The 26,166-nt window shown below is 35.6% G+C and overlaps 1 protein-coding gene, 8 non-coding genes and 1 pseudogene across 9 annotated transcripts in view; 9 read left to right on the forward strand and 1 right to left on the reverse strand.

The window, feature by feature from the left end:
• Positions 1 to 7,076, reverse strand: part of scaf8 (SR-related CTD-associated factor 8) — a 53,164-nt gene extending 46,088 nt beyond the window's left edge. Inside the window, exons 1-2 of the mRNA XM_042742846.1 lie at positions 6,882 to 7,076; positions 5,542 to 5,625 (exon numbers count right to left, since the gene is read on the reverse strand). Of these exons, the coding sequence (XP_042598780.1) occupies positions 5,542 to 5,625; positions 6,882 to 6,911 (114 nt within the window). The 5' untranslated portion in view covers positions 6,912 to 7,076. The remainder of the gene's footprint in view (positions 1 to 5,541; positions 5,626 to 6,881) is intronic.
• Positions 7,077 to 9,687: 2,611 nt separating this feature from the next.
• On the forward strand, positions 9,688 to 9,806 carry LOC122140286. The gene has a single exon (XR_006156963.1). It is a non-coding gene; the product is annotated as a 5S ribosomal RNA (ribosomal RNA).
• A 1,856-nt stretch (positions 9,807 to 11,662) lies between these two features.
• Positions 11,663 to 11,781, forward strand: LOC122140287. The gene has a single exon (XR_006156964.1). It is a non-coding gene; the product is annotated as a 5S ribosomal RNA (ribosomal RNA).
• Positions 11,782 to 13,649: 1,868 nt separating this feature from the next.
• Positions 13,650 to 13,768, forward strand: LOC122140291. Its single transcript, XR_006156968.1, has one exon. It is a non-coding gene; the product is annotated as a 5S ribosomal RNA (ribosomal RNA).
• Positions 13,769 to 15,608: 1,840 nt separating this feature from the next.
• Positions 15,609 to 15,728, forward strand: LOC122140288. Its single transcript, XR_006156966.1, has one exon. It is a non-coding gene; the product is annotated as a 5S ribosomal RNA (ribosomal RNA).
• Positions 15,729 to 17,593: 1,865 nt separating this feature from the next.
• On the forward strand, positions 17,594 to 17,714 carry LOC122140289. The gene has a single exon (XR_006156967.1). It is a non-coding gene; the product is annotated as a 5S ribosomal RNA (ribosomal RNA).
• Positions 17,715 to 19,586: 1,872 nt separating this feature from the next.
• LOC122140302 lies at positions 19,587 to 19,705 on the forward strand. The gene has a single exon (XR_006156977.1). It is a non-coding gene; the product is annotated as a 5S ribosomal RNA (ribosomal RNA).
• A 1,849-nt stretch (positions 19,706 to 21,554) lies between these two features.
• Positions 21,555 to 21,673, forward strand: LOC122140290 (annotated as a pseudogene).
• Positions 21,674 to 23,526: 1,853 nt separating this feature from the next.
• On the forward strand, positions 23,527 to 23,645 carry LOC122140306. The gene has a single exon (XR_006156981.1). It is a non-coding gene; the product is annotated as a 5S ribosomal RNA (ribosomal RNA).
• A 1,843-nt stretch (positions 23,646 to 25,488) lies between these two features.
• LOC122140305 lies at positions 25,489 to 25,607 on the forward strand. The gene has a single exon (XR_006156980.1). It is a non-coding gene; the product is annotated as a 5S ribosomal RNA (ribosomal RNA).
• The last annotated feature ends 559 nt before the right edge of the window (positions 25,608 to 26,166 follow it).

Here is a 26,166-nt window from a genome sequence, read left to right on the forward strand (position 1 = left end):
ACTGAACTCACAAGATGTCACTGTCTGAATCGGTGTACAAGTAAATAATTTACTCAGAACACCTCAGAAAAGAGATTGCAAGTGTGATTTAGTCTCAATAAGATTTAACCTTATTAATAATAAAAGATTGAGCATTCATAATCCACAGTAATTTTAAGATATTTATATGACAATGTGTAGTCAATTACCTATAAAATCATTTAGTTTAGACTGGAGTGAGGTGAAACCAGCACAAAGCAATTTGTCAGCAAGCTGCTTATTTAATTCAGATGTAGCCTATGGTAGAAAAATAGACTTTTTTTTTTTTAAAATAAGCAAAAATAAACTATTTCTTTGCATTTATTTCAGTTATGGTCAGGCTCGCAGATCATGTGGATAGGGTACTTTTTACTGTGTGTGTGGATGGCCATCAGCCACCACTGAAGTCCTGTTTTGACCCAGGAAAAACCCTGTAGTATGTTACTGCATTAACAATAAATTATGAATAAATAAACGCAACTCTCTCTAAACTAAACACTAATCTTAACCTTATAGTATTTGCATCCCTTAAAATAAAGCATCATCACAAATTCTTTTAACCAATTAGCCAGTTAAAAAAATAAATAAACTGGTTAAAATGCATGTGCACACACCGCTAAGACTGTGGGACTAACAAATAAATTAATAATGAAATAACATGCTATTTTCCATACAAAAATTTTAAAAGTTCCGTTTTCAGATACATATGTTCTAGGGATGCACCAATCTGATACTCAGTATCGGCTCCAATGTGGGCATTTTCTGTATAATATACTACGCATCAGTATCTCTTCTCTTTGTGCTTTGAACTTATATGAGGAGAGCTGCGCGCTGTTTTATACGGCTTAATTTCACTTTTTAAAAAAAGAGACTATGACGAAAAGTAGGAAGAATGTTATTACCATCAAGGCCTAAAGTTTAGGATGGCTTAGGACAAAGTTTTCCAAATAACTAAGGACTTCCAATTATCCTAAAATAGAAATTCTTCAAGTACATTAAATTTTACTGCTAAAGGCAGCAGAATAACTACTATCAGCTTGTCACGATACGACAGGATTCCACTGACAAGCAATTTTATCTATTCACACCAGACACAACAAAATTAATCAATCACGCAACAAAATTAATCACAAAACAAAGTAAATCAGAAGAGCGTGTGGGTGGGCACTTTCTCTCTGTTAGCACTCTGTTGTCTCATACTCTCCATGAAAAAGTTAAGTACATAATCAAATTGATGCAACTATTTCTCCGTCTGTTTATCTGAAGAGGAGATAAACAAAATACTTGCAGAAGACACAACAGAGAGCACCCACTTCATTCAAAAAGATAGAGCGCTTAACAGAAATTACATTACTGAAAGCATAACAACTGCTTGTCCATAGTTTTATAGCAACAGGACAGTTTAAAAATCACATTATAACTGATAAAGCACATGTTAAGTGTTAACTTATGAGGCAGAATATTCTGCAGGAACAGACATCACAGTCCTCTGTAAACCATGCCGAGGCGGCATTTAATTTTTTTATTCCCCACTATATGTTATCAACACAGTTACAGTTATAGTTATTCAGTAAAGTCACCATTACTTACATTATGTGAAGAATGTCTGAACTGAATATGGTCATGTGGACATGAGGTAGTGTATTAAAGGATCATGAAACCCCACGTTTCAGCATCATTTAGTTCTCACTACAGTTTTTTTTTTTTTTTTTTTTTTTTTTAGGGGTGAAAAAAAAAAAATTAGATTCACCTAATAATAGCGATTCTTTTTTAAACTATTTAAAAATCAACTGGTTTAATGCATAATGGATTTATATTTAATTATTTTACTTTTCCTAAGAGGTGGAGGGGAGAAGTTACCGCTTTTATTCCAACAGAGGGCGAAATGTATACATCTGTTCGACTTGAAGCAGCACTGTGCAGACCGATCTGCATATGACATCAAAAGCATGAAATGAAATGCGGAGCCATCTGCTCTCTGTAGCTCTTGGGGTTGCTTTGATGTCATACAACGATCGGTTTGCACAGTGCCACTGTGTTAGATGACGTCATAGCTGTTTCAAGCCGGCACAAGAAAGCAAAACCATGATGGAGGCAGAGGATCAAACCCCTTTGAAAATTCTTTCTGCACCTTCACGTTTTGAATCCCAAGTGTGGAAACACTTTGGATTTTACACACTGCCAGGAAAACATGACTAAAATGGTATGCAAAGTAAATAGCACTTTATTTTCTTTCAGAGAGTATTTTTCTACTCATTTTGTTGAACATTTGACTATTATACTCATTTGCAAATTCAGGGTTTAAGTACTTGAAAGTTTAATGGTTCAAGGTACTTTAAAATATTCACTATGTATATGCTCTTGAAATAAAAGTTCAGAAAGATGTGATGCATTGTTTTTGTTAATATGACTCATCATATAAGGTGTCTTTAAGGGTATGATTTTCCACTGTCTAGTCTTTAATAAGCAAACAAAATTTAATCTATATTCGCAATAGTTATATAATCGTAATACTCAATTATAGCAAGATTTTGAATTGGCACACAAGTATCGGGATAGCGCTGAATCGACAGATTAGTGTCTCGTCCCAGCCCTTATACATATATTATGTATATATTTTTATTTGTATATACTTTATCACGTCACAAACTGTGATCTCAAGACAACGTAGGTTTTAAACCCGGAATTTGAAAATAGCACAAAAAAGCTCAAAATAAACCAGTTCTCTCCAACAATTAAAATTAAATTTAAATTTGCTAAATCTGCTAAAATCTTAGTAAAAGTATTTTGTAGTTTCATGATCCTTTAAAGAGCACATGCAATCTGTCCAAAACAACTGATTAAACTGCTTATAACTATCTTTCAAGCAGTAAATAAATTGCTCTCTTTCCCACAGCAGTATACTCAAACTATTTTTCAACTGATTTTGCTAGCTTCTGTCACCATTTTCATGGAGAGAAAATGTATGGCTGAATTATATCACGTTTTTACAATTAATTTTTTCTAAAAACTCTAAAACTGTATTTGTCTTAACTCTGATAAAAAACTCTTCAAAAGAGTTTACTCACTAAAATAATTTTTTTTCCTAACTGTTAAGGCCAATTTATACTTCTGCGTCGAGTGTACGCCGTAGTGTACGTCGTAGGCTACGCACGTAGGCGACGCCGTCGTGAGCATTTATACTTCTGCGTATGTCTGTTTTGCTCTGCAGTTACACCGCCGAAACTAGTTGATGCGAGCGGGTTCCACTGTGTTTACATTCCTCGATCCTCGCGGGCTTCTACGAACAATGGCGACTGAAAGAGGAGGAGTCATACAGATGGCTGTATTTCCTCACTTCTTCAATTAATCGCTCGGTCACTTGGTCCATTTCCATGTTGGCTGTTCACTGAATTTCAGAATTTAAAAATGGCGGGCGGCCCATAGTGCAGAAGATCATTTCGGAAATGCGTAGGAGGAAACGTGATACTACCAAGCCGACCAATCACAGATCTTGCAGTCCGCGTCGTCGCGACGCGTAGTTACATTTTTGAGGAGGTGCGCGTCAGGGTACGGCGAAGGGTACGACGTATGGTACACGTCGATGCGTATGCTACGCCATACCTACTACGCGCACCCGACGCAGAAGTACAAACTGGCCTTTAAAACCAGCACAATCTAATAAACAATGTCTCATGGACAAAGGGTTTGGGCAGAGAGAACAAGCTGGAGGATCTTCTCCTAGTATTTAAAACTTGTGTGTCATCCTGGAAGGAACTGTTCTAAGGAGAGTATAAACAACCTTATCACATCAGTTTGAAAATTGATAGAAATTTCTTTTTCCAACACTGGGGCTAATTTCATGCAGTCTATTCACTGTATATAGATTCCACTCTGTTTGCCATTTGTTATTAACAGGAACAAATTATCAGTTTTAAATCCATAAGAGGTACTGCACAAATTTCGAGTTCTGTCAATAATGCTTCTTTTGCAGCTCAAATGATTTTGACTGCACTGAACTGCATTTTAAACTACAGTAAAAATAAACCAGTGACAGAGGTTCTCGGTTCTTCGCTCACAGACCAGATTAATCGATGATAATTCATTTGTGCCTATTTTCATTAACAAATGAGTCACTGCAACCATGGCTTAATCCTTTTTACAAACACACACAATTTTAATGTTTATTTACATTATCATGTAAATTTTGACGATGATAGCCTTTTGTTGTTAATACACCGACATGTAGCGCAACTGCAGCTCCGCCGACCTGAGTTCAAACATAGCACATACTCTGAATCTGTATTTCTCTGTAGTAAAGAAAAATACTAAAGATTCACCCTGGTTAAAAGAAGTCAGCTGCATGTCAACCCTTTTACAGGCTCAGCTTGTACAATGTTATAGCTATCTTTAATAATTCATTCCAGGGCTCGCAAAATGTAAAAATCCCTGGTAGCCCTTTGGGCAGGTACTCTTGAGATTTTGGTAGCCCGAAAATTAATTTAACAAGCCCAAATAAAAAAAAAGACCTTTTTTTAATATAGAAAATCAGATAGGAGTTTTAAATTTAAGGCAATTTATGACCCATTTTAAGAGCTCCCCAAGTAAAATGAACACCGTATGAGTGGTGTTGGACAATGTCTATGGTAACATACAGTATTGAGCCATAATATTACATGATTTACAGTTCAGATACAGGTTTTCTCAAAAACAAAAATTTTTATGAAAAGGGATAAATCAAGCATATAAATTATATCCATTTAAAACGTCTTAATTGTTTAGATTTTTAGAAGGCACATTAACTTCTTTCTCATTTATTCTTTCTCATAGTGTTTGCTGCATAAAAACATGAGTTGATATTTGCATTGATCTGACAATAAACAACAAATTCATTCTCTGCCACGAGGTGGAGCTTTAGGAGCGCTGAAATATTGCGGTTTCCCTGGTTACGGCTGTACACAAAGCAGCTCAGCGCTAATAAACGCTGCTTTATCAGGAATTATAAGTAAAATTAAATAAAAATGCCAAAGACATGTTTCTGAGGACAGTCGGTTCCCTTCAGATACATTCAAATAAAGACATAAGACATGTTTCTGAGGACAGTCGGTTCCCTTCAGATACATTCAAATAAAGACATCCTTTTGAAGTATTAATCCTTAATCCAGCCGTATCGCGACTCTTTGTCTTTCCGTCCCCAACTGTAAGACCTCTTGAAATTATAATTAAGACATTTCTTATACTATTTAACATATTTAAATCTTTTTATTGCCTCACTTCAAGAGTTTTAAGGACCTGCGGGAGATCTGCATTAGATTTTGCAAGCCCTGAATCCATATCCATGCATTTTCATTTTAGGCTGAACTATAGCTAAATCTTTTAGAAATAAGACAATAATGCCATTATTGGCTTGTGCACTGCTTGAGTCATAATTTAAAATGTGTTGGGGATAAATCTAAGACTACATCATAAGTGAGAATTGAGTTATAAGCTGAGGGACTCCATACAAACTGCTGTAATGTTATGTTACCTTGTTATTAAACTTACCTTTATAGCTTTAATTGCTGATTTTGTAATCTGGGTCATCTTTGCTTTGGAGATCGGTGGCTTGTATTCATTCAGTGAGTACAGCTGAAAAACATTAAACATTGCAATTTAACATTCTTTATTATCAATGTTATCAGTTTATACCAATGTGACCTGCATGCATTCATGTATTTACACTATATGTATACACACTAAAAAATACTGTAATACTTCAATCTTGTGTATTAAAATCTCATTGTCCTCTTTTAGACAACAGTCTGCTTTAAGTCATTAAGATGATATGATATACTTTTAATTTATTTTTGATTATTTTTTGGGCAATTTCGTTACATGTTCATAATTCACGCTGCTTAAAATAAAAATACACATAATAGCTCATTAAGTGTTTTTAATTCCAATTTCAAATGCAGATAGCCCTAGTGGATTCATACAGAAAACACTTAGCTATTTAGTTAGATGATATGACCTACATGAGCTACTTCATACAAAAACTTAACTCTATAAAAATAAAACTAAGGTTAAAGTTATGTTACACTTTTAAATTAAGGTTTCCAAGGCTCTGTGGGGGGGGGGTCCCTCAAAGAACCTTTTTTACTTCGTGCAAAGAACATTTTATTAACCTAAAGCACATTTTTTTTAATATTATATAAAACCTTTAAAGGTTCCATTGATGTTTTTCGTAGAACTAACGTTACTGATGCCAATAAAGATCAGTAGCACTTCTGATCGTCTGCTGCTAACTGTTAGCAATCCAGTTGCATAAAAAAAAACAACAACAACAAAGGCCGTGTCTCAAAGCCTATTAGGACAACCTACAATATTTTAGGTCATCCCATGCCTTTCCCGGGGCTGCAGTGTTTTTGTGCTCATTCGAAACGCGCGCGTGATGCCGAAAAACGCTGATAACTAGGGCCTATGATGCCCTAACGTTGTCTAGGTAGGCTGCTCACCAAGCGGAAACATTAGCATTTGTATGAAGAGGACTTCATAAAATAGGGCTCACATTAAATATAACTAAGCAATAAAATACTATAGATAATGAAATACATACATGTTACGTTTAGTTGCCTGACCAGTTTTCGTCAACATGCTGAGCACTGATGACGAACAAAAAAAGGCAAGCTAACTAACTTACAATAATCTGGAGTATGAAGTATTTTATCTTTCAATGTTTAAAGTACAACGCAAAGATTCAAACATACCCAACACACTTTTTAATATTAAATGTTGTGATTATGTAAGAAATACATGGTCTGCACCATGAAACCGGCTTGATGACAACAGCGGCCTACCCTCGAGTTTATCGTGTCTACATTCATACAAGTGAATATCATACAAACCTCGCCGTTAAACGCCTTGACGGCCTCCATTGTGTGGATATGATACCGTTCTTTCAAACAGATCGAAAACGTTTAGCCTCTTCGTCCCTACAGCCGGCCTGACACACGCATGTCCTGGAGTTAGCGGTGGTCGAGATGGAGGAGGGCGCTAATATGGCTGACAACGCGAAGACAAACACAGACCGAAGCATCGCTGAGTCGACTCCTCCAGAGAGATTCAAGATTCATTGGTTAGCGAAATGAACAATGCACTGTAAATCATCTATCGCAGAGCCTGAGGTGTCCAACCTCTTTAATACGAGGGGCCAAAAACCAATAAATTTGTTTTAAAATCGTGGCCCGAATGTAAATATTGCAATATATTTGACATGAGGATAGCCTATTGTATGTTTCATTGTCTGAACTGGGCATCTCTGATCAAACTAATTAAATGGGATATGTCAATAATTTATTATTCTTATTATTTTTTTATTATATTGTTGCTTCAAGGAGCTTTTTATTCCCATTTGGCACCTTTTTTGGCAGACATTTGGCTGTGTTAATTTTTGCTGCTTAATGCAATTTTCTGCTGCATGATTTCTGATGAAGAAATGTTTGATATATTACTAATAGTTAGTCAAGCTAATTTCCTTTAGCACAGATCTGACGCAAACAAACAGCTGAAGTGTGGCCCAAATTAGTCTGATCTTTTTAGTCAGTACAGAATCAGTGCCATAATTCCACCTATAGTGAGCCAAGTAATAAAACACAAGAGGCCCATACATGTATATGCCTGTAAAGTGCTGACGGCATATGGCTGATTGACCAACAAACATTATTTAACTTTTTCAACAGCACATCTATTTTTTATTTAAAATTAGTGTAAATATCAGTGAACACTTCGATAAGCTGGTTCTGGATGTGTTTGATTGGGGTTGGAGCTAAAATCTGCAGGGCAGTAGCTCTCCAGGAGCAGGGTTGGAGACCCCTGCATTGATATAATTATATCAGATATTATTTTGAATATTTAAGCAACATTCTGTATATTATAAATATTCAATATTGAAACAATATTGAAACAAGCACATATTACTAATGATTGCAAATCAAGACTACACACATATGTTTCTGTTACCCAAGATATAACATGAGTGCTGCTGTGTAGCCATGTTTAAATGAAGAAAACATTAGTTTAGTTGATTTCCTCATCATTCAAAGTGAAGACTACTGGAGTTATATATATATATATTTTTGGACATATATAATTTTTTATTAAAACATGAAAACTGAAGCTAATTAGAATTTGTTTAGGCAAAGGATGTTGTGAAGATAGAGCAAAGACGGACATAACAGACATTGTTTAAATAACTGCTAGTCACATTTTCAGTGATCCACCAATAGGAATTCAAGGGGAGATGAAAAAAATCCCAAAACAGTGATACCAGTAACAGACATTGTTTAAATAACTGCTAGTCACATTTTCAGTGATCCCTTGTTTCATCAGGTCAAAAAAAAACAAGCATTAACCCAAGAGCGAATATTTATTTATTTTAGGAAAACATATGCATGGCCTCTCTGTTTTTAAATCATTCAAAATTAGGCCCCTATATACTTCCACTCAGGGTGCCTCACTGAAACATTCGTTGTTGCCTTTTTCTGTTTCAGGAATGCTCAAATATGGCCCACGACATCCACTTTTCTGCAGAGTTCAGCTCTAACCTTAATCAAACACACCTCAGCATGCTAATCATTGTCTTCAGGATCTTTAGAAAAAGGTGAGTTTGATCAGGGTTGAAGCTAAACTCTGCAGCACACTGGCCCTCCAGGGCACGATTTGAGGAACCCTGATTTATTATTTATTTATGAAAAAGAGGGACTAGCTGACATGTTGTTGTTTTTTTTTTTTTTTTTTCACTGTAGAGTGATTGTAACACAACTTTGTCAGATTTCTGTTTATTTTCTATATTTTTTCCCCCCGAAACAAAGGGCATGACATTTCTGTTTTTAAAATAATTAAATTCATCTTTATTTTCTTCCACTCAAAGTGCCTCGCCCCAATGTGGATTTTATTTATTTAGGTAAATTTTATTAATAAAAAAAATGGATTTACTTTTTTTTATTAATTTAATTTAGTTTAATTTAACCAAGTATGGAATTTCTGTTTTTAAATCATTAAATTAATCCCCATTTACCTCCACTCAAAGTGCCACACCGCAAAATGTATTTATTTATTTATTTATTTATTTAAAATGTTTATTTTATTTTGTTTTATTTTAACCAGATGACATTTCTGATATAAAGTTCAAAAATACTCCCCCGTTTACATTCCACTCAAAGAGCATCACCCCAACACTGATTTTTGAATTTATTTATTTAAATGTATATTTTTATTGCTACTTATTTCTTTCACTTAATTTAATTCATATTAAACATTGGCATGATATTTTTGTTTTTAAATCGTTTAGAAATTCACCCCCATTTACTTCCAATCAAAGTGCCTGTCAGCACCATTGATTTTTGCCTTTCAATTGTATTTATTACTTAATTTATTAACGAATGAATGAATGAATGAATTAATGTATGTACAGTATGTATGTATGACTGAAGGCATGAAAAAGAGGGAGGAGTTGACACGTTGTTTTTCTCTTAATCGAAGTTACGGCAGAAATGCTGAGTGGAAGTCTGATGAAAGCGTGAATTTTTCTTGGGGAGAAGAAAAAGGGAAGACTTTTAAAAGACACGAAAACACTCGAGTAGAAAGGGGTCTGTCTTTCTTTCACCTGCCCGTGTGTCTTGTTTAAATAGCTGACTGTTGAGTGTAGTACTCGCTTACGGCCATACCACCCTGAGCACGCCCGATCTCGTCCGATCTCGGAAGCTAAGCAGGGTCGGGCCTGGTTAGTACTTGGATGGGAGACCGCCTGGGAATACCAGGTGCTGTAAGCTTTTGCTTTTCCTTCAGCTAACACACTTATCCAAGGCACAGCTTTCATGCTTCTTCCTTTACCCTTTTAAACTGACTGCTGCCTCATCCTTATTTTTTTTTTTTATGTTTTTTTTCGATTTTTTTTTTGCTTTCTCTGTGCCTTCTTTCTGCTTGCGGTGTGACAAAGGCCAGCTCAGCCTCGTCATTCTTCCTTTCTCCTCCAGGAGGCGATAGACAGGCCTTTTCTCTGCAACAACCTCTTGAGCGCTGCATGTACTTTTGGAAATGACGCTCCTCTCTTCAGCTTCAGCGCTTCCCAAACTTGTTTGTCAGCCGAACCCTTGGATGCAAACTACACAGGAGATGTACCCTCTTGGATTTTGAGTTAACATTTCAATAATTTACCGACAAAACACATTCTCCTGTTCATGTTACTCTGATGTTGGTGAGGGGTCAAATGACTTGTAAGTAAACAAATAAAATATGTCAGGGTTTTTTTTTTTTTTTTTTGGATACTTTTTCAGTATTTGGAAACAGGACAAGAGAGTTTCATCAGGTCAAAAAAAAAAAACAAGCATCAACCCAAGAGCGAATATTTATTTATTTTAGGAAAACATATGCATGGCCTCTCTGTTTTTAAATCATTCAAAATTAGGCCCCTATATACTTCCACTCAGGGTGCCTCACTGAAACATTCGTTGTTGCCTTTTTCTGTTTCAGGAATGCTCAAATATGGCCCACGACATCCACTTTTCTGCAGAGTTCAGCTCTAACCTTAATCAAACACACCTCAGCATGCTAATCATTGTCTTCAGGATCTTTAGAAAAAGGTGAGTTTGATCAGGGTTGAAGCTAAACTCTGCAGCACACTGGCCCTCCAGGGCAAGATTTGAGGAACCCTGATTTATTATTTATTTATGAAAAAGAGGGACTAGCTGACATGTTGTTTTGTTTTTTTTTCACTGTAGAGTGATTGTAACACAACTTTGTCAGATTTCTGTTTATTTTCTATATTTTTTCCCCCCGAAACAAAGGGCATGACATTTCTGTTTTTAAAATAATTAAATTCATCTTTATTTTCTTCCACTCAAAGTGCCTCGCCCCAATGTGGATTTTATTTATTTAGGTACATTTTATTAATAAAAAAATGAATTTACTTTTTTTTATTAATTTAATTTAGTTTAATTTAACCAAGTATGGAATTGCTGTTTTTAAATCATTAAATTAATCCCCATTTACCTCCACTCAAAGTGCCACACCGCAAAATGTATTTATTTATTTATTTATTTAAAATGTTTATTTTATTTTGTTTTATTTTAACCAGATGACATTTCTGATATAAAGTTCAAAAATACTCCCCCGTTTACATTCCACTCAAAGAGCATCACCCCAACACTGATTTTTGAATTTATTTATTTAAATGTATATTTTTATTGCTACTTATTTCTTTCACTTAATTTAATTCATATTAAACATTGGCATGATATTTTTGTTTTTAAATCGTTTAGAAATTCACCCCCATTTACTTCCAATCAAAGGTGCCTGTCAGCACCATTGATTTTTGCCTTTCAATTGTATTTATTACTTAATTTATTAACGAATAATGAATGAATGAATGAATTAATGTATGTACAGTATGTATGTATGACTGAAGGCATGAAAAAGAGAGGGAGGAGTTGACACGTTGTTTTTCTCTTAATCGATGTTATGGCAGAAATGCTGAGTGGAAGTCTGATGAAAGCGTGAATTTTTCTTGGGGAGAAGAAAAAGGGAAGACTTTTAAAAGACATGAAAACACTCGAGTAGAAAGGGGTCTGTCTTTCTTTCACCTGCCCGTGTGTCTTGTTTAAATAGCTGACTGTTGAGTGTAGTACTCGCTTACGGCCATAACACCCTGAGCACGCCCGATCTCGTCCGATCTCGGAAGCTAAGCAGGGTCGGGCCTGGTTAGTACTTGGATGGGAGACCGCCTGGGAATACCAGGTGCTGTAAGCTTTTGCTTTTCCTTCAGCTAACACACTTATCCAAGGCACAGCTTTCATGCTTCTTCCTTTACCCTTTTAAACTGACTGCTGCCTCATCCTTATTTTTTTTTTTTTTTTTTATGTTTTTTTGCTTTCTCTGTGCCTTCTTTCTGCTTGCGGTGTGACAAAGGCCAGCTCAGCCTCGTCATTCTTCCTTTCTCCTCCAGGAGGCGATAGACAGGCCATTTCTCTCTCTGCGACAACTCTCTTGAGCGCTGCATGTACTTTTGGAAATGACGCTCCTCTCTTCAGCTTCAGCCGCTTCCCAAACTTGTTTGTCAGCCGAATCCTTGGATGCAAACTACACAGGAGATGTACCCTCTTGGATTTTGAGTTAACATTTCAATAATTTATCGACAAAACACATTCTCCTGTTCATGTTACTCTGATGTTGGTGAGGGGTCAAATGACTTGTAAGTAAACAAATAAAATATGTCAGGTTTTTTTTTTTTTTTTTTTTTTGGATACTTTTTCAGTATTTGGAAACAGGACAAGAGAGTTTCATCAGGTCAAAAAAAAATTTTTTAGCATTAACCCAAGAGCGAATATTTATTTATTTTAGGAAAACATATGCATGGCCTCTCTGTTTTTAAATCATTCAAAATTAGGCCCCCTATATACTTCCACTCAGGGTGCCTCACTGAAACATTCGTTGTTGGCTTTTTCTGTTTCAGGAATGCTCAAATATGGCCCACGACATCCACTTTTCTGCAGAGTTCAGCTCTAACCTTAATCAAAAACACACCTCAGCATGCTAATCATTGGTCTTCAGGATCTTTAGAAAAAGGTGAGTTTGATCAGGGTTGAAGCTAAACTCTGCAGCACACTGGCCCTCCAGGGCAAGATTTGAGGAACCCTGATTTATTATTTATTTATGAAAAAGAGGGACTAGCTGACATGTTGTTTTGTTTTTTTGTTTTTCACTGTAGAGTGATTGTAACACAACTTTGTCAGATTTCTGTTTATTTTCTATATTTTTTCCCCCCGAAACAAAGGGCATGACATTTCTGTTTTTAAAATAATTAAATTCATCTTTATTTTCTTCCACTCAAAGTGCCTCGCCCCAATGTGGATTTTATTTATTTAGGTAAATTTTATTAATAAAAAAAATGAATTTACTTTTTTTTATTAATTTAATTTAGTTTAATTTAACCAAGTATGGAATTGCTGTTTTTAAATCATTAAATTAATCCCCATTTACCTCCACTCAAAGTGCCACACCGCAAAATGTATTTATTTTTATTTTATTTATTTAAAATGTTTATTTTATTTTATTTTAACCAGATGACATTTCTGATATAAAGTTCAAAAATACTCCCCCGTTTACATTCCACTCAAAGAACATCACCCCAACACTGATTTTTGAATTTATTTATTTAAATGTATATTTTTATTGCTACTTATTTCTTTCACTTAATGTAATTCATATTAAACATTGGCATGATATTTTTGTTTTTAAATCGTTTAGAAATTCACCCCCATTTACTTCCAATCAAAGTGCCCTGTCAGCACCATTGATTTTTGCCTTTCAATTGTATTTATTACTTAATTTATTAACGAATGAATGAATGAATGAATGAATGAATGAATGTATGTACAGTATGTATGTATGACTGAAGGCATGAAAAAGAGGGAGGAGTTGACACGTTGTTTTTCTCTTAATCGAAGTCACGGCAGAAATGCTGAGTGGAAGTCTGATGAAAGCGTGAATTTTTCTTGGGGAGAAGAAAAAGGGAAGACTTTTAAAAGACATGAAAACACTCGAGTAGAAAGGGGTCTGTCTTTCTTTCACCTGCCCGTGTCTCTTGTTTAAATAGCTGACTGTTGAGTGTAGTACTCGCTTACGGCCATACCACCCTGAGCACGCCCGATCTCGTCCGATCTCGGAAGCTAAGCAGGGTCGGGCCTGGTTAGTACTTGGATGGGAGACCGCCTGGGAATACCAGGTGCTGTAAGCTTTTGCTTTTCCTTCAGCTAACACACTTATCCAAGGCACAGCTTTCATGCTTCTTCCTTTACCTTTTTTAAACTGACTGCAGCATCCTTTTTTTTTTTTTTTTTTTTTTTTTTTTTTTTTTTTGCTTTCTCTGTGCCTTCTTTCTGCTTGCGGTGTGACAAAGGCCAGCTCAGCCTCGTCATTCTTCCTTTCTCCTCCAGGAGGCGATAGACAGGCCATTTTTCTCTCTGTGCAACAACCTCTTGAGCGCTGCATGTACTTTTGGAAATGACGCTCCTCTCTTCAGCTTCAGCGCTTCCCAAACTTGTTTGTCAGCCGAACCCTTGGATGCAAACTACACAGGAGATGTACCCTCTTGGATTTTGAGTTAACATTTCAATAATTTATCGACAAAACACATTCTCCTGTTCATGTTACTCTGATGTTGGTGAGGGGTCAAATGACTTGTAAGTAAACAAATAAAATATGTCAGTTTTTTTTTTTTTTTTTTTGGATACTTTTTCAGTATTTGGAAACAGGACAAGAGAGTTTCATCAGGTCAAAAAAAAACAAGCATTAACCCAAGAGCGAATATTTATTTATTTTAGGAAAACATATGCATGGCCTCTCTGTTTTTAAATCATTCAAAATTAGGCCCCTATATACTTCCACTCAGGGTGCCTCACTGAAACATTCGTTGTTGCCTTTTTCTGTTTCAGGAATGCTCAAATATGGCCCACGACATCCACTTTTCTGCAGAGTTCAGCTCTAACCTTAATCAAACACACCTCAGCATGCTAATCATTGTCTTCAGGATCTTTTAGAAAAAGGTGAGTTTGATCAGGGTTGAAGCTAAACTCTGCAGCACACTGGCCCTCCAGGGCAAGATTTGAGGAACCCTGATTTATTATTTATTTATGAAAAAGAGGGACTAGCTGACATGTTGTTTTGTTTTTTTTTTCACTGTAGAGTGATTGTAACACAACTTTGTCAGATTTCTGTTTATTTTCTATATTTTTCCCCCCCGAAACAAAGGGCATGACATTTCTGTTTTTAAAATAATTAAATTCATCTTTATTTTCTTCCACTCAATGTGGATTTTATTTATTTAGGTACATTTTATTAATAAAAAAATGAATTTACTTTTTTTTTATTAATTTAATTTAGTTTAATTTAACCAAGTATGGAATTGCTGTTTTTAAATCATTAAATTAATCCCCATTTACCTCCACTCAAAGTGCCACACCGCAAAATTTATTTATTTATTTATTTATTTAAAATGTTTATTTTATTTTGTATTATTTTAACCAGATGACATTTCTGATATAAAGTTCAAAAATACTCCCCCGTTTACATTCCACTCAAAGAGCATCACCCCAACACTGATTTTTGAATTTATTTATTTAAATGTATATTTTTTATTGCTACTTATTTCTTTCACTTAATTTAATTCATATTAAACATTGGCATGATATTTTTGTTTTTAAATCGTTTAGAAATTCACCCCCATTTACTTCCAATCAAAGTGCCTGTCAGCACCATTGATTTTTGCCTTTCAATTGTATTTATTACTTAATTTATTAACGAATGAATGAATGAATGAATGAATGTATGTACAGTATGTATGTATGACTGAAGGCATGAAGAAAAAAGAGGGAGGAGTTGACACGTTGTTTTTCTCTTAATCGATGTTACGGCAGAAATGCTGAGTGGAAGTCTGATGAAAGCGTGAATTTTTCTTGGGGAGAAGAAAAAGGGAAGACTTTTAAAAGACACGAAAACACTCGAGTAGAAAGGGGTCTGTCTTTCTTTCACCTGCCCGTGTCTCTTGTTTAAATAGCTGACTGTTGAGTGTAGTACTCGCTTACGGCCATACCACCCCTGAGCACGCCCGATCTCGTCTGATCTCGGAAGCTAAGCAGGGTCGGGCCTGGTTAGTACTTGGATGGGAGACCGCCTGGGAATACCAGGTGCTGTAAGCTTTTGCTTTTCCTTCAGCTAACACACTTATCCAAGGCACAGCTTTCATGCTTCTTCCTTTACCCTTTTAAACTGACTGCTGCCTCATCCTTTTTTTTTTGATTTTTTTTTTCATGTTTTTTTGGTTTCTCTGTGCCTTCTTTCTGCTTGCGGTGTGACAAAGGCCAGCTCAGCCTCGTCATTCTTCCTTTCTCCTCCAGGGAGGCGATAGACAGGCTTTTTTTTTTTTCTTTAGGTGTGTCTTGAGAGATGTATGTATTTTTGTTATTGATTTTTCTTTCTTGAGGTTCAGCGCTTCCCAAACTTGTTTGTCAGCCGAACCCTTGGATGCAAACTACACAGGAGATGTACCCTCTTGGATTTTGAGTTAACATTTCAATAATTTATCGACAAAAACATTCTCCTGTTCATGTTACTCTGATGTTGGTGAGGGGTCAAATGACTTGTAAGTAAACAAATAAAATATGTCAGGTTTTTTTTTTTTTTTTTTTGGATACTTTTTCAGTATTTGGAAACAGGACAAGAGAGTTTCATCAGGTCAAAAAAAAAATTTTTAGCATCAACCCAAGAGCGAATATTTATTTATTTTAGGAAAACATATGCATGGCCTCTCTGTTTTTAAATCATTCAAAATTAGGCCCCTATATACTTCCACTCTGGGTGCCTCACTGAAACATTCGTTGTTGCCTTTTTCTGTTTCAGGAATGCTCAAATATGGCCCACGACATCCACTTTTCTGCAGAGTTCAGCTCTAACCTTAATCAAACACACCTCAGCATGCTAATCATTGTCTTCAGGATCTTTAGAAAAAGGGTGAGTTTGATCAGGGTTGAAGCTAAACTCTGCAGCACACTGGCCCTCCAGGGCAAGATTTGAGGAACCCTGATTTATTATTTATTTATGAAAAAGAGGGACTAGCTGACATGTTGTTTTTTTTTTTTTTTTTCACTGTAGAGTGATTGTAACACAACTTTGTCAGATTTCTGTTTTTATTTTCTTATTTTTTCCCCCCCGAAACAAAGGGCATGACATTTCTGTTTTTAAAATAATTAAATTCATCTTTATTTTCTTCCACTCAAAGTGCCTCGCCCCAATGTGGATTTTATTTATTTAGGTAAATTTTATTAATAAAAAAAATGAATTTACTTTTTTTTATTAATTTAATTTAGTTTAATTTAACCAAGTATGGAATTGCTGTTTTTAAATCATTAAATTAATCCCCATTTACCTCCACTCAAAGTGCCACACCGCAAAATGTATTTATTTATTTATTTATTTATTTAAAATGTTTATTTTATTTTGTTTTATTTTAACCCAGATGACATTTCTGATATAAAGTTCAAAAATACTCCCCCGTTTACATTCCACTCAAAGAGCATCACCCCAACACTGATTTTTGAATTTATTTATTTAAATGTATATTTTTATTGCTACTTATTTCTTTCACTTAATGTAATTCATATTAAACATTGGCATGATATTTTTGTTTTTAAATCGTTTAGAAATTCACCCCCATTTACTTCCAATCAAGGTGCCTGTCAGCACCATTGATTTTTGCCTTTCAATTGTATTTATTACTTAATTTATTAATGAATGAATGAATGAATGAATTAATGTATGTATGTACAGTATGTATGTATGACTGAAGGCATGAAAAAGAGGGAGGAGTTGACACGTTTTTTTTCTCTTAATCGATGTGACGGCAGCAATGCTGAGTGGAAGTCTGATGAAAGCGTGATTTTTCTTGGGGAGAAGAAAAAGGGAAGACTTTTAAAAGACATGAAAACACTCGAGTAGAAAGGGGTCTGTCTTTCTTTCACCTGCCCGTGTGTCTTGTTTAAATAGCTGACTGTTGAGTGTAGTACTCGCTTACGGCCATACCACCCTGAGCACGCCCGATCTCGTCCGATCTCGGAAGCTAAGCAGGGTCGGGCCTGGTTAGTACTTGGATGGGGGAGACCGCCTGGGAATACCAGGTGCTGTAAGCTTTTGCTTTTCCTTCAGCTAACACACTTATCCAAGGCACAGCTTTCATGCTTCTTCCTTTACCCTTTTAAACTGACTGCTGCTCATCTTTTTTTTTTTTTTTTTTTTTTTTTTTTTATTTTTTTTGCTTTCTCTGTGCCTTCTTTCTGCTTGCGGTGTGACAAAGGCCAGCTCAGCCTCGTCATTCTTCCTTTCTCCTCCAGGAGGCGATAGACAGGCCTTTTCTCTCTCTGCAACAACCTCTTGAGCGCTGCATGTACTTTTGGAAATGACGCTCCTCTCTTCAGCTTCAGAGCTTCCCAAACTTGTTTGTCAGCCGAACCCTTGGATGCAAACTACACAGGAGATGTACCCTCTTGGATTTTGAGTTAACATTTCAATAATTTACCGACAAAACACATTCTCCTGTTCATGTTACTCTGATGTTGGTGAGGGGTCAAATGACTTGTAAGTAAACAAATAAAATATGTCAGTTTTTTTTTTTTTTTTTTTTTTTGGATACTTTTTCAGTATTTGGAAACAGGACAAGAGAGTTTCATCAGGTCAAAAAAAAAAACAAGCATTAACCCAAGAGCGAATATTTATTTATTTTAGGAAAACATATGCATGGCCTCTCTGTTTTTAAATCATTCAAAATTAGGCCCCTATATACTTCCACTCAGGGTGCCTCACTGAAACATTCGTTGTTGCCTTTTTCTGTTTCAGGAATGCTCAAATATGGCCCACGACATCCACTTTTCTGCAGAGTTCAGCTCTAACCTTAATCAAACACACCTCAGCATGCTAATCATTGTCTTCAGGATCTTTAGAAAAAGGTGAGTTTGATCAGGGTTGAAGCTAAACCTCTGCAGCACACTGGCCCTCCAGGGCAAGATTTGAGGAACCCTGATTTATTATTTATTTATGAAAAAGAGGGACTAGCTGACATGTTGTTTTGTTTTTTTTTCACTGTAGAGTGATTGTAACACAACTTTGTCAGATTTCTGTTTATTTTCTATATTTTTCCCCCCCGAAACAAAGGGCATGACATTTCTGTTTTTAAAATAATTAAATTCATCTTTATTTTCTTCCACTCAAAGTGCCTCGCCCCAATGTGGATTTTATTTATTTAGGTAAATTTTATTAATAAAAAAAAATGAATTTACTTTTTTTTATTAATTTAATTTAGTTTAATTTAACCAAGTATGGAATTTCTGTTTTTAAATCATTAAATTAATCCCCATTTACCTCCACTCAAAGTGCCACACCGCAAAAATGTATTTATTTATTTATTTTTATTTAAAATGTTTATTTTATTTTGTATTATTTTAACCAGATGACATTTCTGATATAAAGTTTCAAAAAAAATACTCCCCGTTTACATTCCACTCAAAGAGCATCACCCCAACACTGATTTTTGAATTTATTTATTTAAATGTATATTTTTATTGCTACTTATTTCTTTCACTTAATTTAATTCATATTAAACATTGGCATGATATTTTTGTTTTTAAATCGTTTAGAAATTCACCCCCATTTACTTCCAATCAAAGTGTGCCCGTCAGCACCATTGATTTTTGCCTTTCAATTGTATTTATTACTTAATTTATTAACTAATTTATTAACGAATGAATGAATTAATGTATGTACAGTATGTATGTATGACTGAAGGCATGAAAAAGAGGGAGGAGTTGACACGTTGTGTTTTTCTCTTAATCGATGTTACGGCAGAAATGCTGAGTGGAAGTCTGATGAAAGCGTGAATTTTTCTTGGGGAGAAAGAAAAAGGGAAGACTTTTAAAAGACACGAAAACACTCGAGTAGAAAGGGGTCTGTCTTTCCTTTCACCTGCCCGTGTCTCTTGTTTAAATAGCTGACTGTTGAGTGTAGTACTCGCTTACGGCCATACCACCCTGAGCACGCCCGATCTCGTCCGATCTCGGAAGCTAAGCAGGGTCGGGCCTGGTTAGTACTTGGATGGGAGACCGCCTGGGAATACCAGGTGCTGTAAGCTTTTGCTTTTCCTTCAGCTAACACACTTATCCAAGGCTCAGCTTTCATGCTTCTTCCTTTACCCTTTTAAACTGACTGCTGCTTCATCCTTTTTTTTTTTTTTTCATGTTTTTTGCTTTCTCTGTGCCTTCTTTCTGCTTGCGGTGTGACAAAGGCCAGCTCAGCCTCGTCATTCTTCCTTTCTCCTCCAGGAGGCGATAGACAGGCCATTTTCTCTCTCTGCAACAACCTCTTGAGCGCTGCATGTACTTTTGGAAATGACGCTCCTCTCTTCAGCTTCAGCGCTTCCCAAACTTGTTTGTCAGCCGAACCCTTTGATGCAAACTACACAGGAGATGTACCCTCTTGGATTTTGAGTTAACATTTCAATAATTTATCGACAAAACACATTCTCCTGTTCATGTTACTCTGATGTTGGTGAGGGGTCAAATGACTTGTAAGTAAACAAATAAAATATGTCAGGTTTTTTTTTTTTTTTTTTTTGGATACTTTTTCAGTATTTGGAAACAGGACAAGAGAGTTTCATCAGGTCAAAAAAAAACAAGCATTAACCCAAGAGCGAATATTTATTTATTTTAGGAAAACATATGAATGGCCTCTCTGTTTTTAAATCATTCAAAATTAGGCCCCTATATACTTCCACTCAGGGTGCCTCACTGAAACATTCGTTGTTGCCTTTTTCTGTTTCAGGAATGCTCAAATATGGCCCACGACATCCACTTTTCTGCAGAGTTCAGCTCTAACCTTAATCAAACACACCTCAGCATGCTAATCATTGTCTTCAGGATCTTTAGAAAAAGGTGAGTTTGATCAGGGTTGAAGCTAAACTCTGCAGCACACTGGCCCTCCAGGGCAAGATTTGAGGAACCCTGATTTATTATTTATTTATGAAAAAGAGGGACTAGCTGACATGTTGTTTTTTTTTTTTTTTTTCACTGTAGAGTGATTGTAACACAACTTTGTCAGATTTCTGTTTATTTTCTATATTTTTTCCCCCGAAACAAAGGGCATGACATTTCTGTTTTTAAAATAATTAAATTCATCCTTATTTTCTTCCACTCAAAGTGCCTCGCCCCAATGTGGATTTTATTTATTTAGGTACATTTTATTAATAAAAAAATGAATTTACTTTTTTTTATTAATTTAATTTAGTTTAATTTAACCAAGTATGGAATTTCTGTTTTTAAATCATTAAATTAATCCCCATTTACCTCCACTCAAAGTGCCTCACCGCAAAATGTATTTATTTATTTATTTATTTAAAATGTTTATTTTATTTTATTTTATTTTATTTTAACCAGATGACATTTCTGATATAAAGTTCAAAAATACTCCCCCGTTTACATTCCACTCAAAGAGCATCACCCCAACACTGATTTTTGAATTTATTTATTTAAATGTATATTTTTTATTGCTACTTATTTCTTTCACTTAATTTAATTCATATTAAACATTGGCATGATATTTTTTGTTTTTAAATCGTTTAGAAATTCACCCCCATTTACTTCCAATCAAAGTGCCTGTCAGCACCATTGATTTTTGCCTTTCAATTGTATTTATTACTTAATTTATTATACGAATGAATGAATGAATTAATTAATGTATGTACAGTATGTATGTATGACTGAAGGCATGAAAAAGAGGGAGGAGTTGACACGTTGTTTTTCTCTTAATCGAAGTTACGGCAGAAATGCTGAGTGGACGTCTGATGAAAGCGTGAATTTTTCTTGGGGAGAAGAAAAAGGGAAGACTTTTAAAAGACATGAAAACACTCGAGTAGAAAGGGGTCTGTCTTTCTTTCACCTGCCCGTGTGTCTTGTTTAAATAGCTGACTGTTGAGTGTAGTACTCGCTTACGGCCATACCACCCTTAGAAAGAAAGATATAGTCCGATCTCGGAAGCTAAGCAGGGTCGGGCCTGGTTAGTACTTGGATGGGAGACCGCCTGGGAATACCAGGTGCTGTAAGCTTTTGCTTTTCCTTCAGCTAACACACTTGTCCAAGGCTCGGCTTTCATGCTTCTTCCTTTACCCTTTTAAACTGACTGCTGCATCATCCTTTTTTTTTTTTTTTATGTTTTTTTGCTTTCTCTGTGCCTTCTTTCTGCTTGCGGTGTGACAAAGGCCAGCTCAGCCTCGTCATTCTTCCTTTCTCCTCCAGGAGGCGATAGACAGGCCATTTCTCTCTCTGCAACAACCTCTTGAGCGCTGCATGTACTTTTGGAAATGACGCTCCTCTCTTCAGCTTCAGCGCTTCCCAAACTTGTTTGTCAGCCGAACCCTTGGATGCAAACTACACAGGAGATGTACCCTCTTGGATTTTGAGTTAACATTTCAATAATTTATCGACAAAACACATTCTCCTGTTCATGTTACTCTGATGTTGGTGAGGGGTCAAATGACTTGTAAGTAAACAAATAAAATATGTCAGGTTTTTTTTTTTTTTTTTGGATACTTTTTCAGTATTTGGAAACAGGACAAGAGAGTTTCATCAGGTCAAAAAAAAAACAAGCATTAACCCAAGAGCGAATATTTATTTATTTTAGGAAAACATATGCATGGCCTCTCTGTTTTTAAATCATTCAAAATTAGGCCCCTATATACTTCCACTCAGGGTGCCTCACTGAAACATTCGTTGTTGCCTTTTTCTGTTTCAGGAATGCTCAAATATGGCCCACGACATCCACTTTTCCTGCAGAGTTCAGCTCTAACCTTAATCAAACACACCTCAGCATGCTAATCATTGTCTTCAGGATCTTTAGAAAAAGGTGAGTTTGATCAGGGTTGAAGCTAAACTCTGCCACACTGGCCCTCCAGGGCAAGATTTGAGGAACCCTGATTTATTATTTATTTATGAAAAAGAGGGACTAGCTGACATGTTTTTTTTTTTTTTTTTTTTTCACTGTAGAGTGATTGTAACACAACTTTGTCAGATTTCTGTTTATTTTCTATATTTTTTCCCCCCCGAAACAAAGGGCATGACATTTCTGTTTTTAAAATAATTAAATTCATCTTTATTTTCTTCCACTCAAAGTGCCTCGCCCCAATGTGGATTTTATTTATTTAGGTACATTTTATTAATAAAAAAAATGAATTTACTTTTTTTTTTTATTAATTTAATTTAGTTTAATTTAACCAAGTATGGAATTGCTGTTTTTAAATCATTAAATTAATCCCCATTTACCTCCACTCAAAGTGCCACACACCGCAAAATGTATTTATTTATTTATTTATTTATTTAAAATGTTTATTTTATTTTGTTTTATTTTAACCAGATGACATTTCTGATATAAAGTTCAAAAATACTCCCCCGTTTACATTCCACTCAAAGAGCATCACCCCAACACTGATTTTTGAATTTATTTATTTAAATGTATATTTTTATTGCTACTTATTTCTTTCACTTAATTTAATTCATATTAAACATTGGCATGATATTTTTGTTTTTAAATCGTTTAGAAATTCACCCCCATTTACTTCCAATCAAAGTGCCCGTCAGCACCATTGATTTTTGCCTTTCAATTGTATTTATTACTTAATTTATTAACGAATGAATGAATGAATGAATGAATTAATGTATGTACAGTATGTATGTATGACTGAAGGCATGAAAAAGAGGGAGGAGTTGACACGTTGTTTTTCTCTTAATCGAAGTTACGGCAGAAATGCTGAGTGGAAGTCTGATGAAAGCGTGAATTTTTCTTGGGGAGAAGAAAAAGGGAAGACTTTTAAAAGACACGAAAACACTCGAGTAGAAAGGGGTCTGTCTTTCTTTCACCTGCCCGTGTCTCTTGTTTAAATGCTGACTGTTGAGTGTAGTACTCGCTTACGGCCATACCGCCCTGAGCACGCCCGATCTCGTCCGATCTCGGAAGCTAAGCAGGGTCGGGCCTGGTTAGTACTTGGATGGGAGACCGCCTGGGAATACCAGGTGCTGTAAGCTTTTTTGTTTTTATTTCAGGTGATGTAATTTTTTTAGGCACAGCTTTCATGCTTCTTCCTTTACCCTTTTAAACTGACTGCTGCCTCATCCTTATTTTTTTTTTTTATGTTTTTTTGCTTTCTCTGTGCCTTCTTTCTGCTTGCGGTGTGACAAAGGCCAGCTCAGCCTCGTCATTCTTCCCTTTCTCCTCCAGGAGGCGATAGACAGGCCTTTTCTCTCTCTGCAACAACCTCTTGAGCGCTGCATGTACTTTTGGAAATGACGCTCCTCTCTTCAGCTTCAGCGCTTCCCAAACTTGTTTGTCAGCCGAACCCTTGGATGCAAACTACACAGGAGATGTACCCTCTTGGATTTTGAGTTAACATTTCAATAATTTTTCGACAAAACACATTCTCCTGTTCATGTTACTCTGATGTTGGTGAGGGGTCAAATGACTTGTAAGTAAACAAATAAAATATGTCAGTTTTTTTTTTTTTTTTTTTTGGATACTTTTTCAGTATTTGGAAACAGGACAAGAGAGTTTCATCAGTCAAAAAAAAAAAAAAAACAAGCATTAACCCAAGAGCGAATATTTATTTATTTTAGGAAAACATATGCATGGCCTCTCTGTTTTTAAATCATTCAAAATTAGGCCCCTATATACTTCCACTCAGGGTGCCTCACTGAAACATTCGTTGTTGCCTTTTTCTGTTTCAGGAATGCTCAAATATGGCCCACGACATCCACTTTTCTGCAGAGTTCAGCTCTAACCTTAATCAAACACACCTCAGCATGCTAATCATTGTCTTCAGGATCTTTAGAAAAAGGTGAGTTTGATCAGGGTTGAAGCTAAACTCTGCAGCACACTGGCCCTCCAGGGCAAGATTTGAGGAACCCTGATTTATTATTTATTTATGAAAAAGAGGGACTAGCTGACATGTTGTTGTTTTTTTGTTTTTTTTCACTGTAGAGTGATTGTAACACAACTTTGTCAGATTTCTGTTTATTTTCTATATTTTTTCCCCCCGAAACAAAGGGCATGACATTTCTGTTTTTAAAATAATTAAATTCATCCTTATTTTCTTCCACTCAATGTGGATTTTATTTATTTAGGTACATTTTATTAATAAAAAAATGAATTTACTTTTTTTTATTAATTTAATTTAGTTTAATTTAACCAAGTATGGAATTGCTGTTTTTAAATCATTAAATTAATCCCCATTTACCTCCACTCAAAGTGCCACACCGCAAAATGTATTTATTTATTTATTTATTTATTTAAAATGTTTATTTTATTTTGTTTTATTTTAACCAGATGACATTTCTGATATAAAGTTCAAAAATACTCCCCCGTTTACATTCCACTCAAAGAGCATCACCCCAACACTGATTTTTGAATTTATTTATTTAAATGTATATTTTTATTGCTACTTATTTCTTTCACTTAATTTAATTCATATTAAACATTGGCATGATATTTTTGTTTTTAAATCGTTTAGAAATTCACCCCCATTTACTTCCAATCAAAGTGCCTGTCAGAACCATTGATTTTTGCCTTTCAATTGTATTTATTACTTAATTTATTAACGAACGAATGAATGAATGAATGAATTAATGTATGTACAGTATGTATGTATGACTGAAGGCATGAAAAAGAGGGAGGAGTTGACACGTTGTTTTTCTCTTAATCGATGTTACGGCAGAAATGCTGAGTGGAAGTCTGATGAAAGCGTGAATTTTTCTTTGGAAAGAAAAAAGGGAAGACTTTTAAAAGACACGAAAACACTCGAGTAGAAAGGGGTCTGTCTTTCTTTCACCTGCCCGTGTCTGTCTTGTTTAAATAGCTGACTGTTGAGTAGTACTCGCTTACGGCCATACCACCCTGAGCACGCCCGATCTCGTCCGATCTCGGAAGCTAAGCAGGGTCGGGCCTGGTTAGTACTTGGATGGGAGACCGCCTGGGAATACCAGGTGCTGTAAGCTTTTGCTTTTCCTTCAGCTAACACACTTATCCAAGGCTCAGCTTTCATGCTTCTTCCTTTACCCTTTTGAACTGACTGCTGCCTCATCCTTTTTTTTTTTTTTTATGTTTTTTTGCTTTCTCTGTGCCTTCTTTCTGCTTGCGGTGTGACAAAGGCCAGCTCAGCCTCGTCATTCTTCCTTTCTCCTCCAGGAGGCGATAGACAGGCCTTTTCTCTCTCTGCAACAACCTCTTGAGCGCTGCATGTACTTTTGGAAATGACGCTCCTCTCTTCAGCTTCAGAGCTTCCCAAACTTGTTTGTCAGCCGAACCATTGGATGCAAACTACACAGGAGATGTACCCTCTTGGATTTTGAGTTAACATTTCAATAATTTATCGACAAAACACATTCTCCTGTTCATGTTACTCTGATGTTGGTGAGGGGTCAAATGACTTGTAAGTAAACAAATAAAATATGTCAGGTTTTTTTTTTTTTTTTTTGGATACTTTTTCAGTATTTGGAAACAGGACAAGAGAGTTTCATCAGGTCAAAAAAAAACAAACAAGCATTAACCCAAGAG

This window comes from Cyprinus carpio, chromosome B17, assembly GCF_018340385.1.
Source record: "Cyprinus carpio isolate SPL01 chromosome B17, ASM1834038v1, whole genome shotgun sequence".
In the NCBI taxonomy this organism is placed as follows: domain Eukaryota; kingdom Metazoa; phylum Chordata; class Actinopteri; order Cypriniformes; family Cyprinidae; genus Cyprinus; species Cyprinus carpio.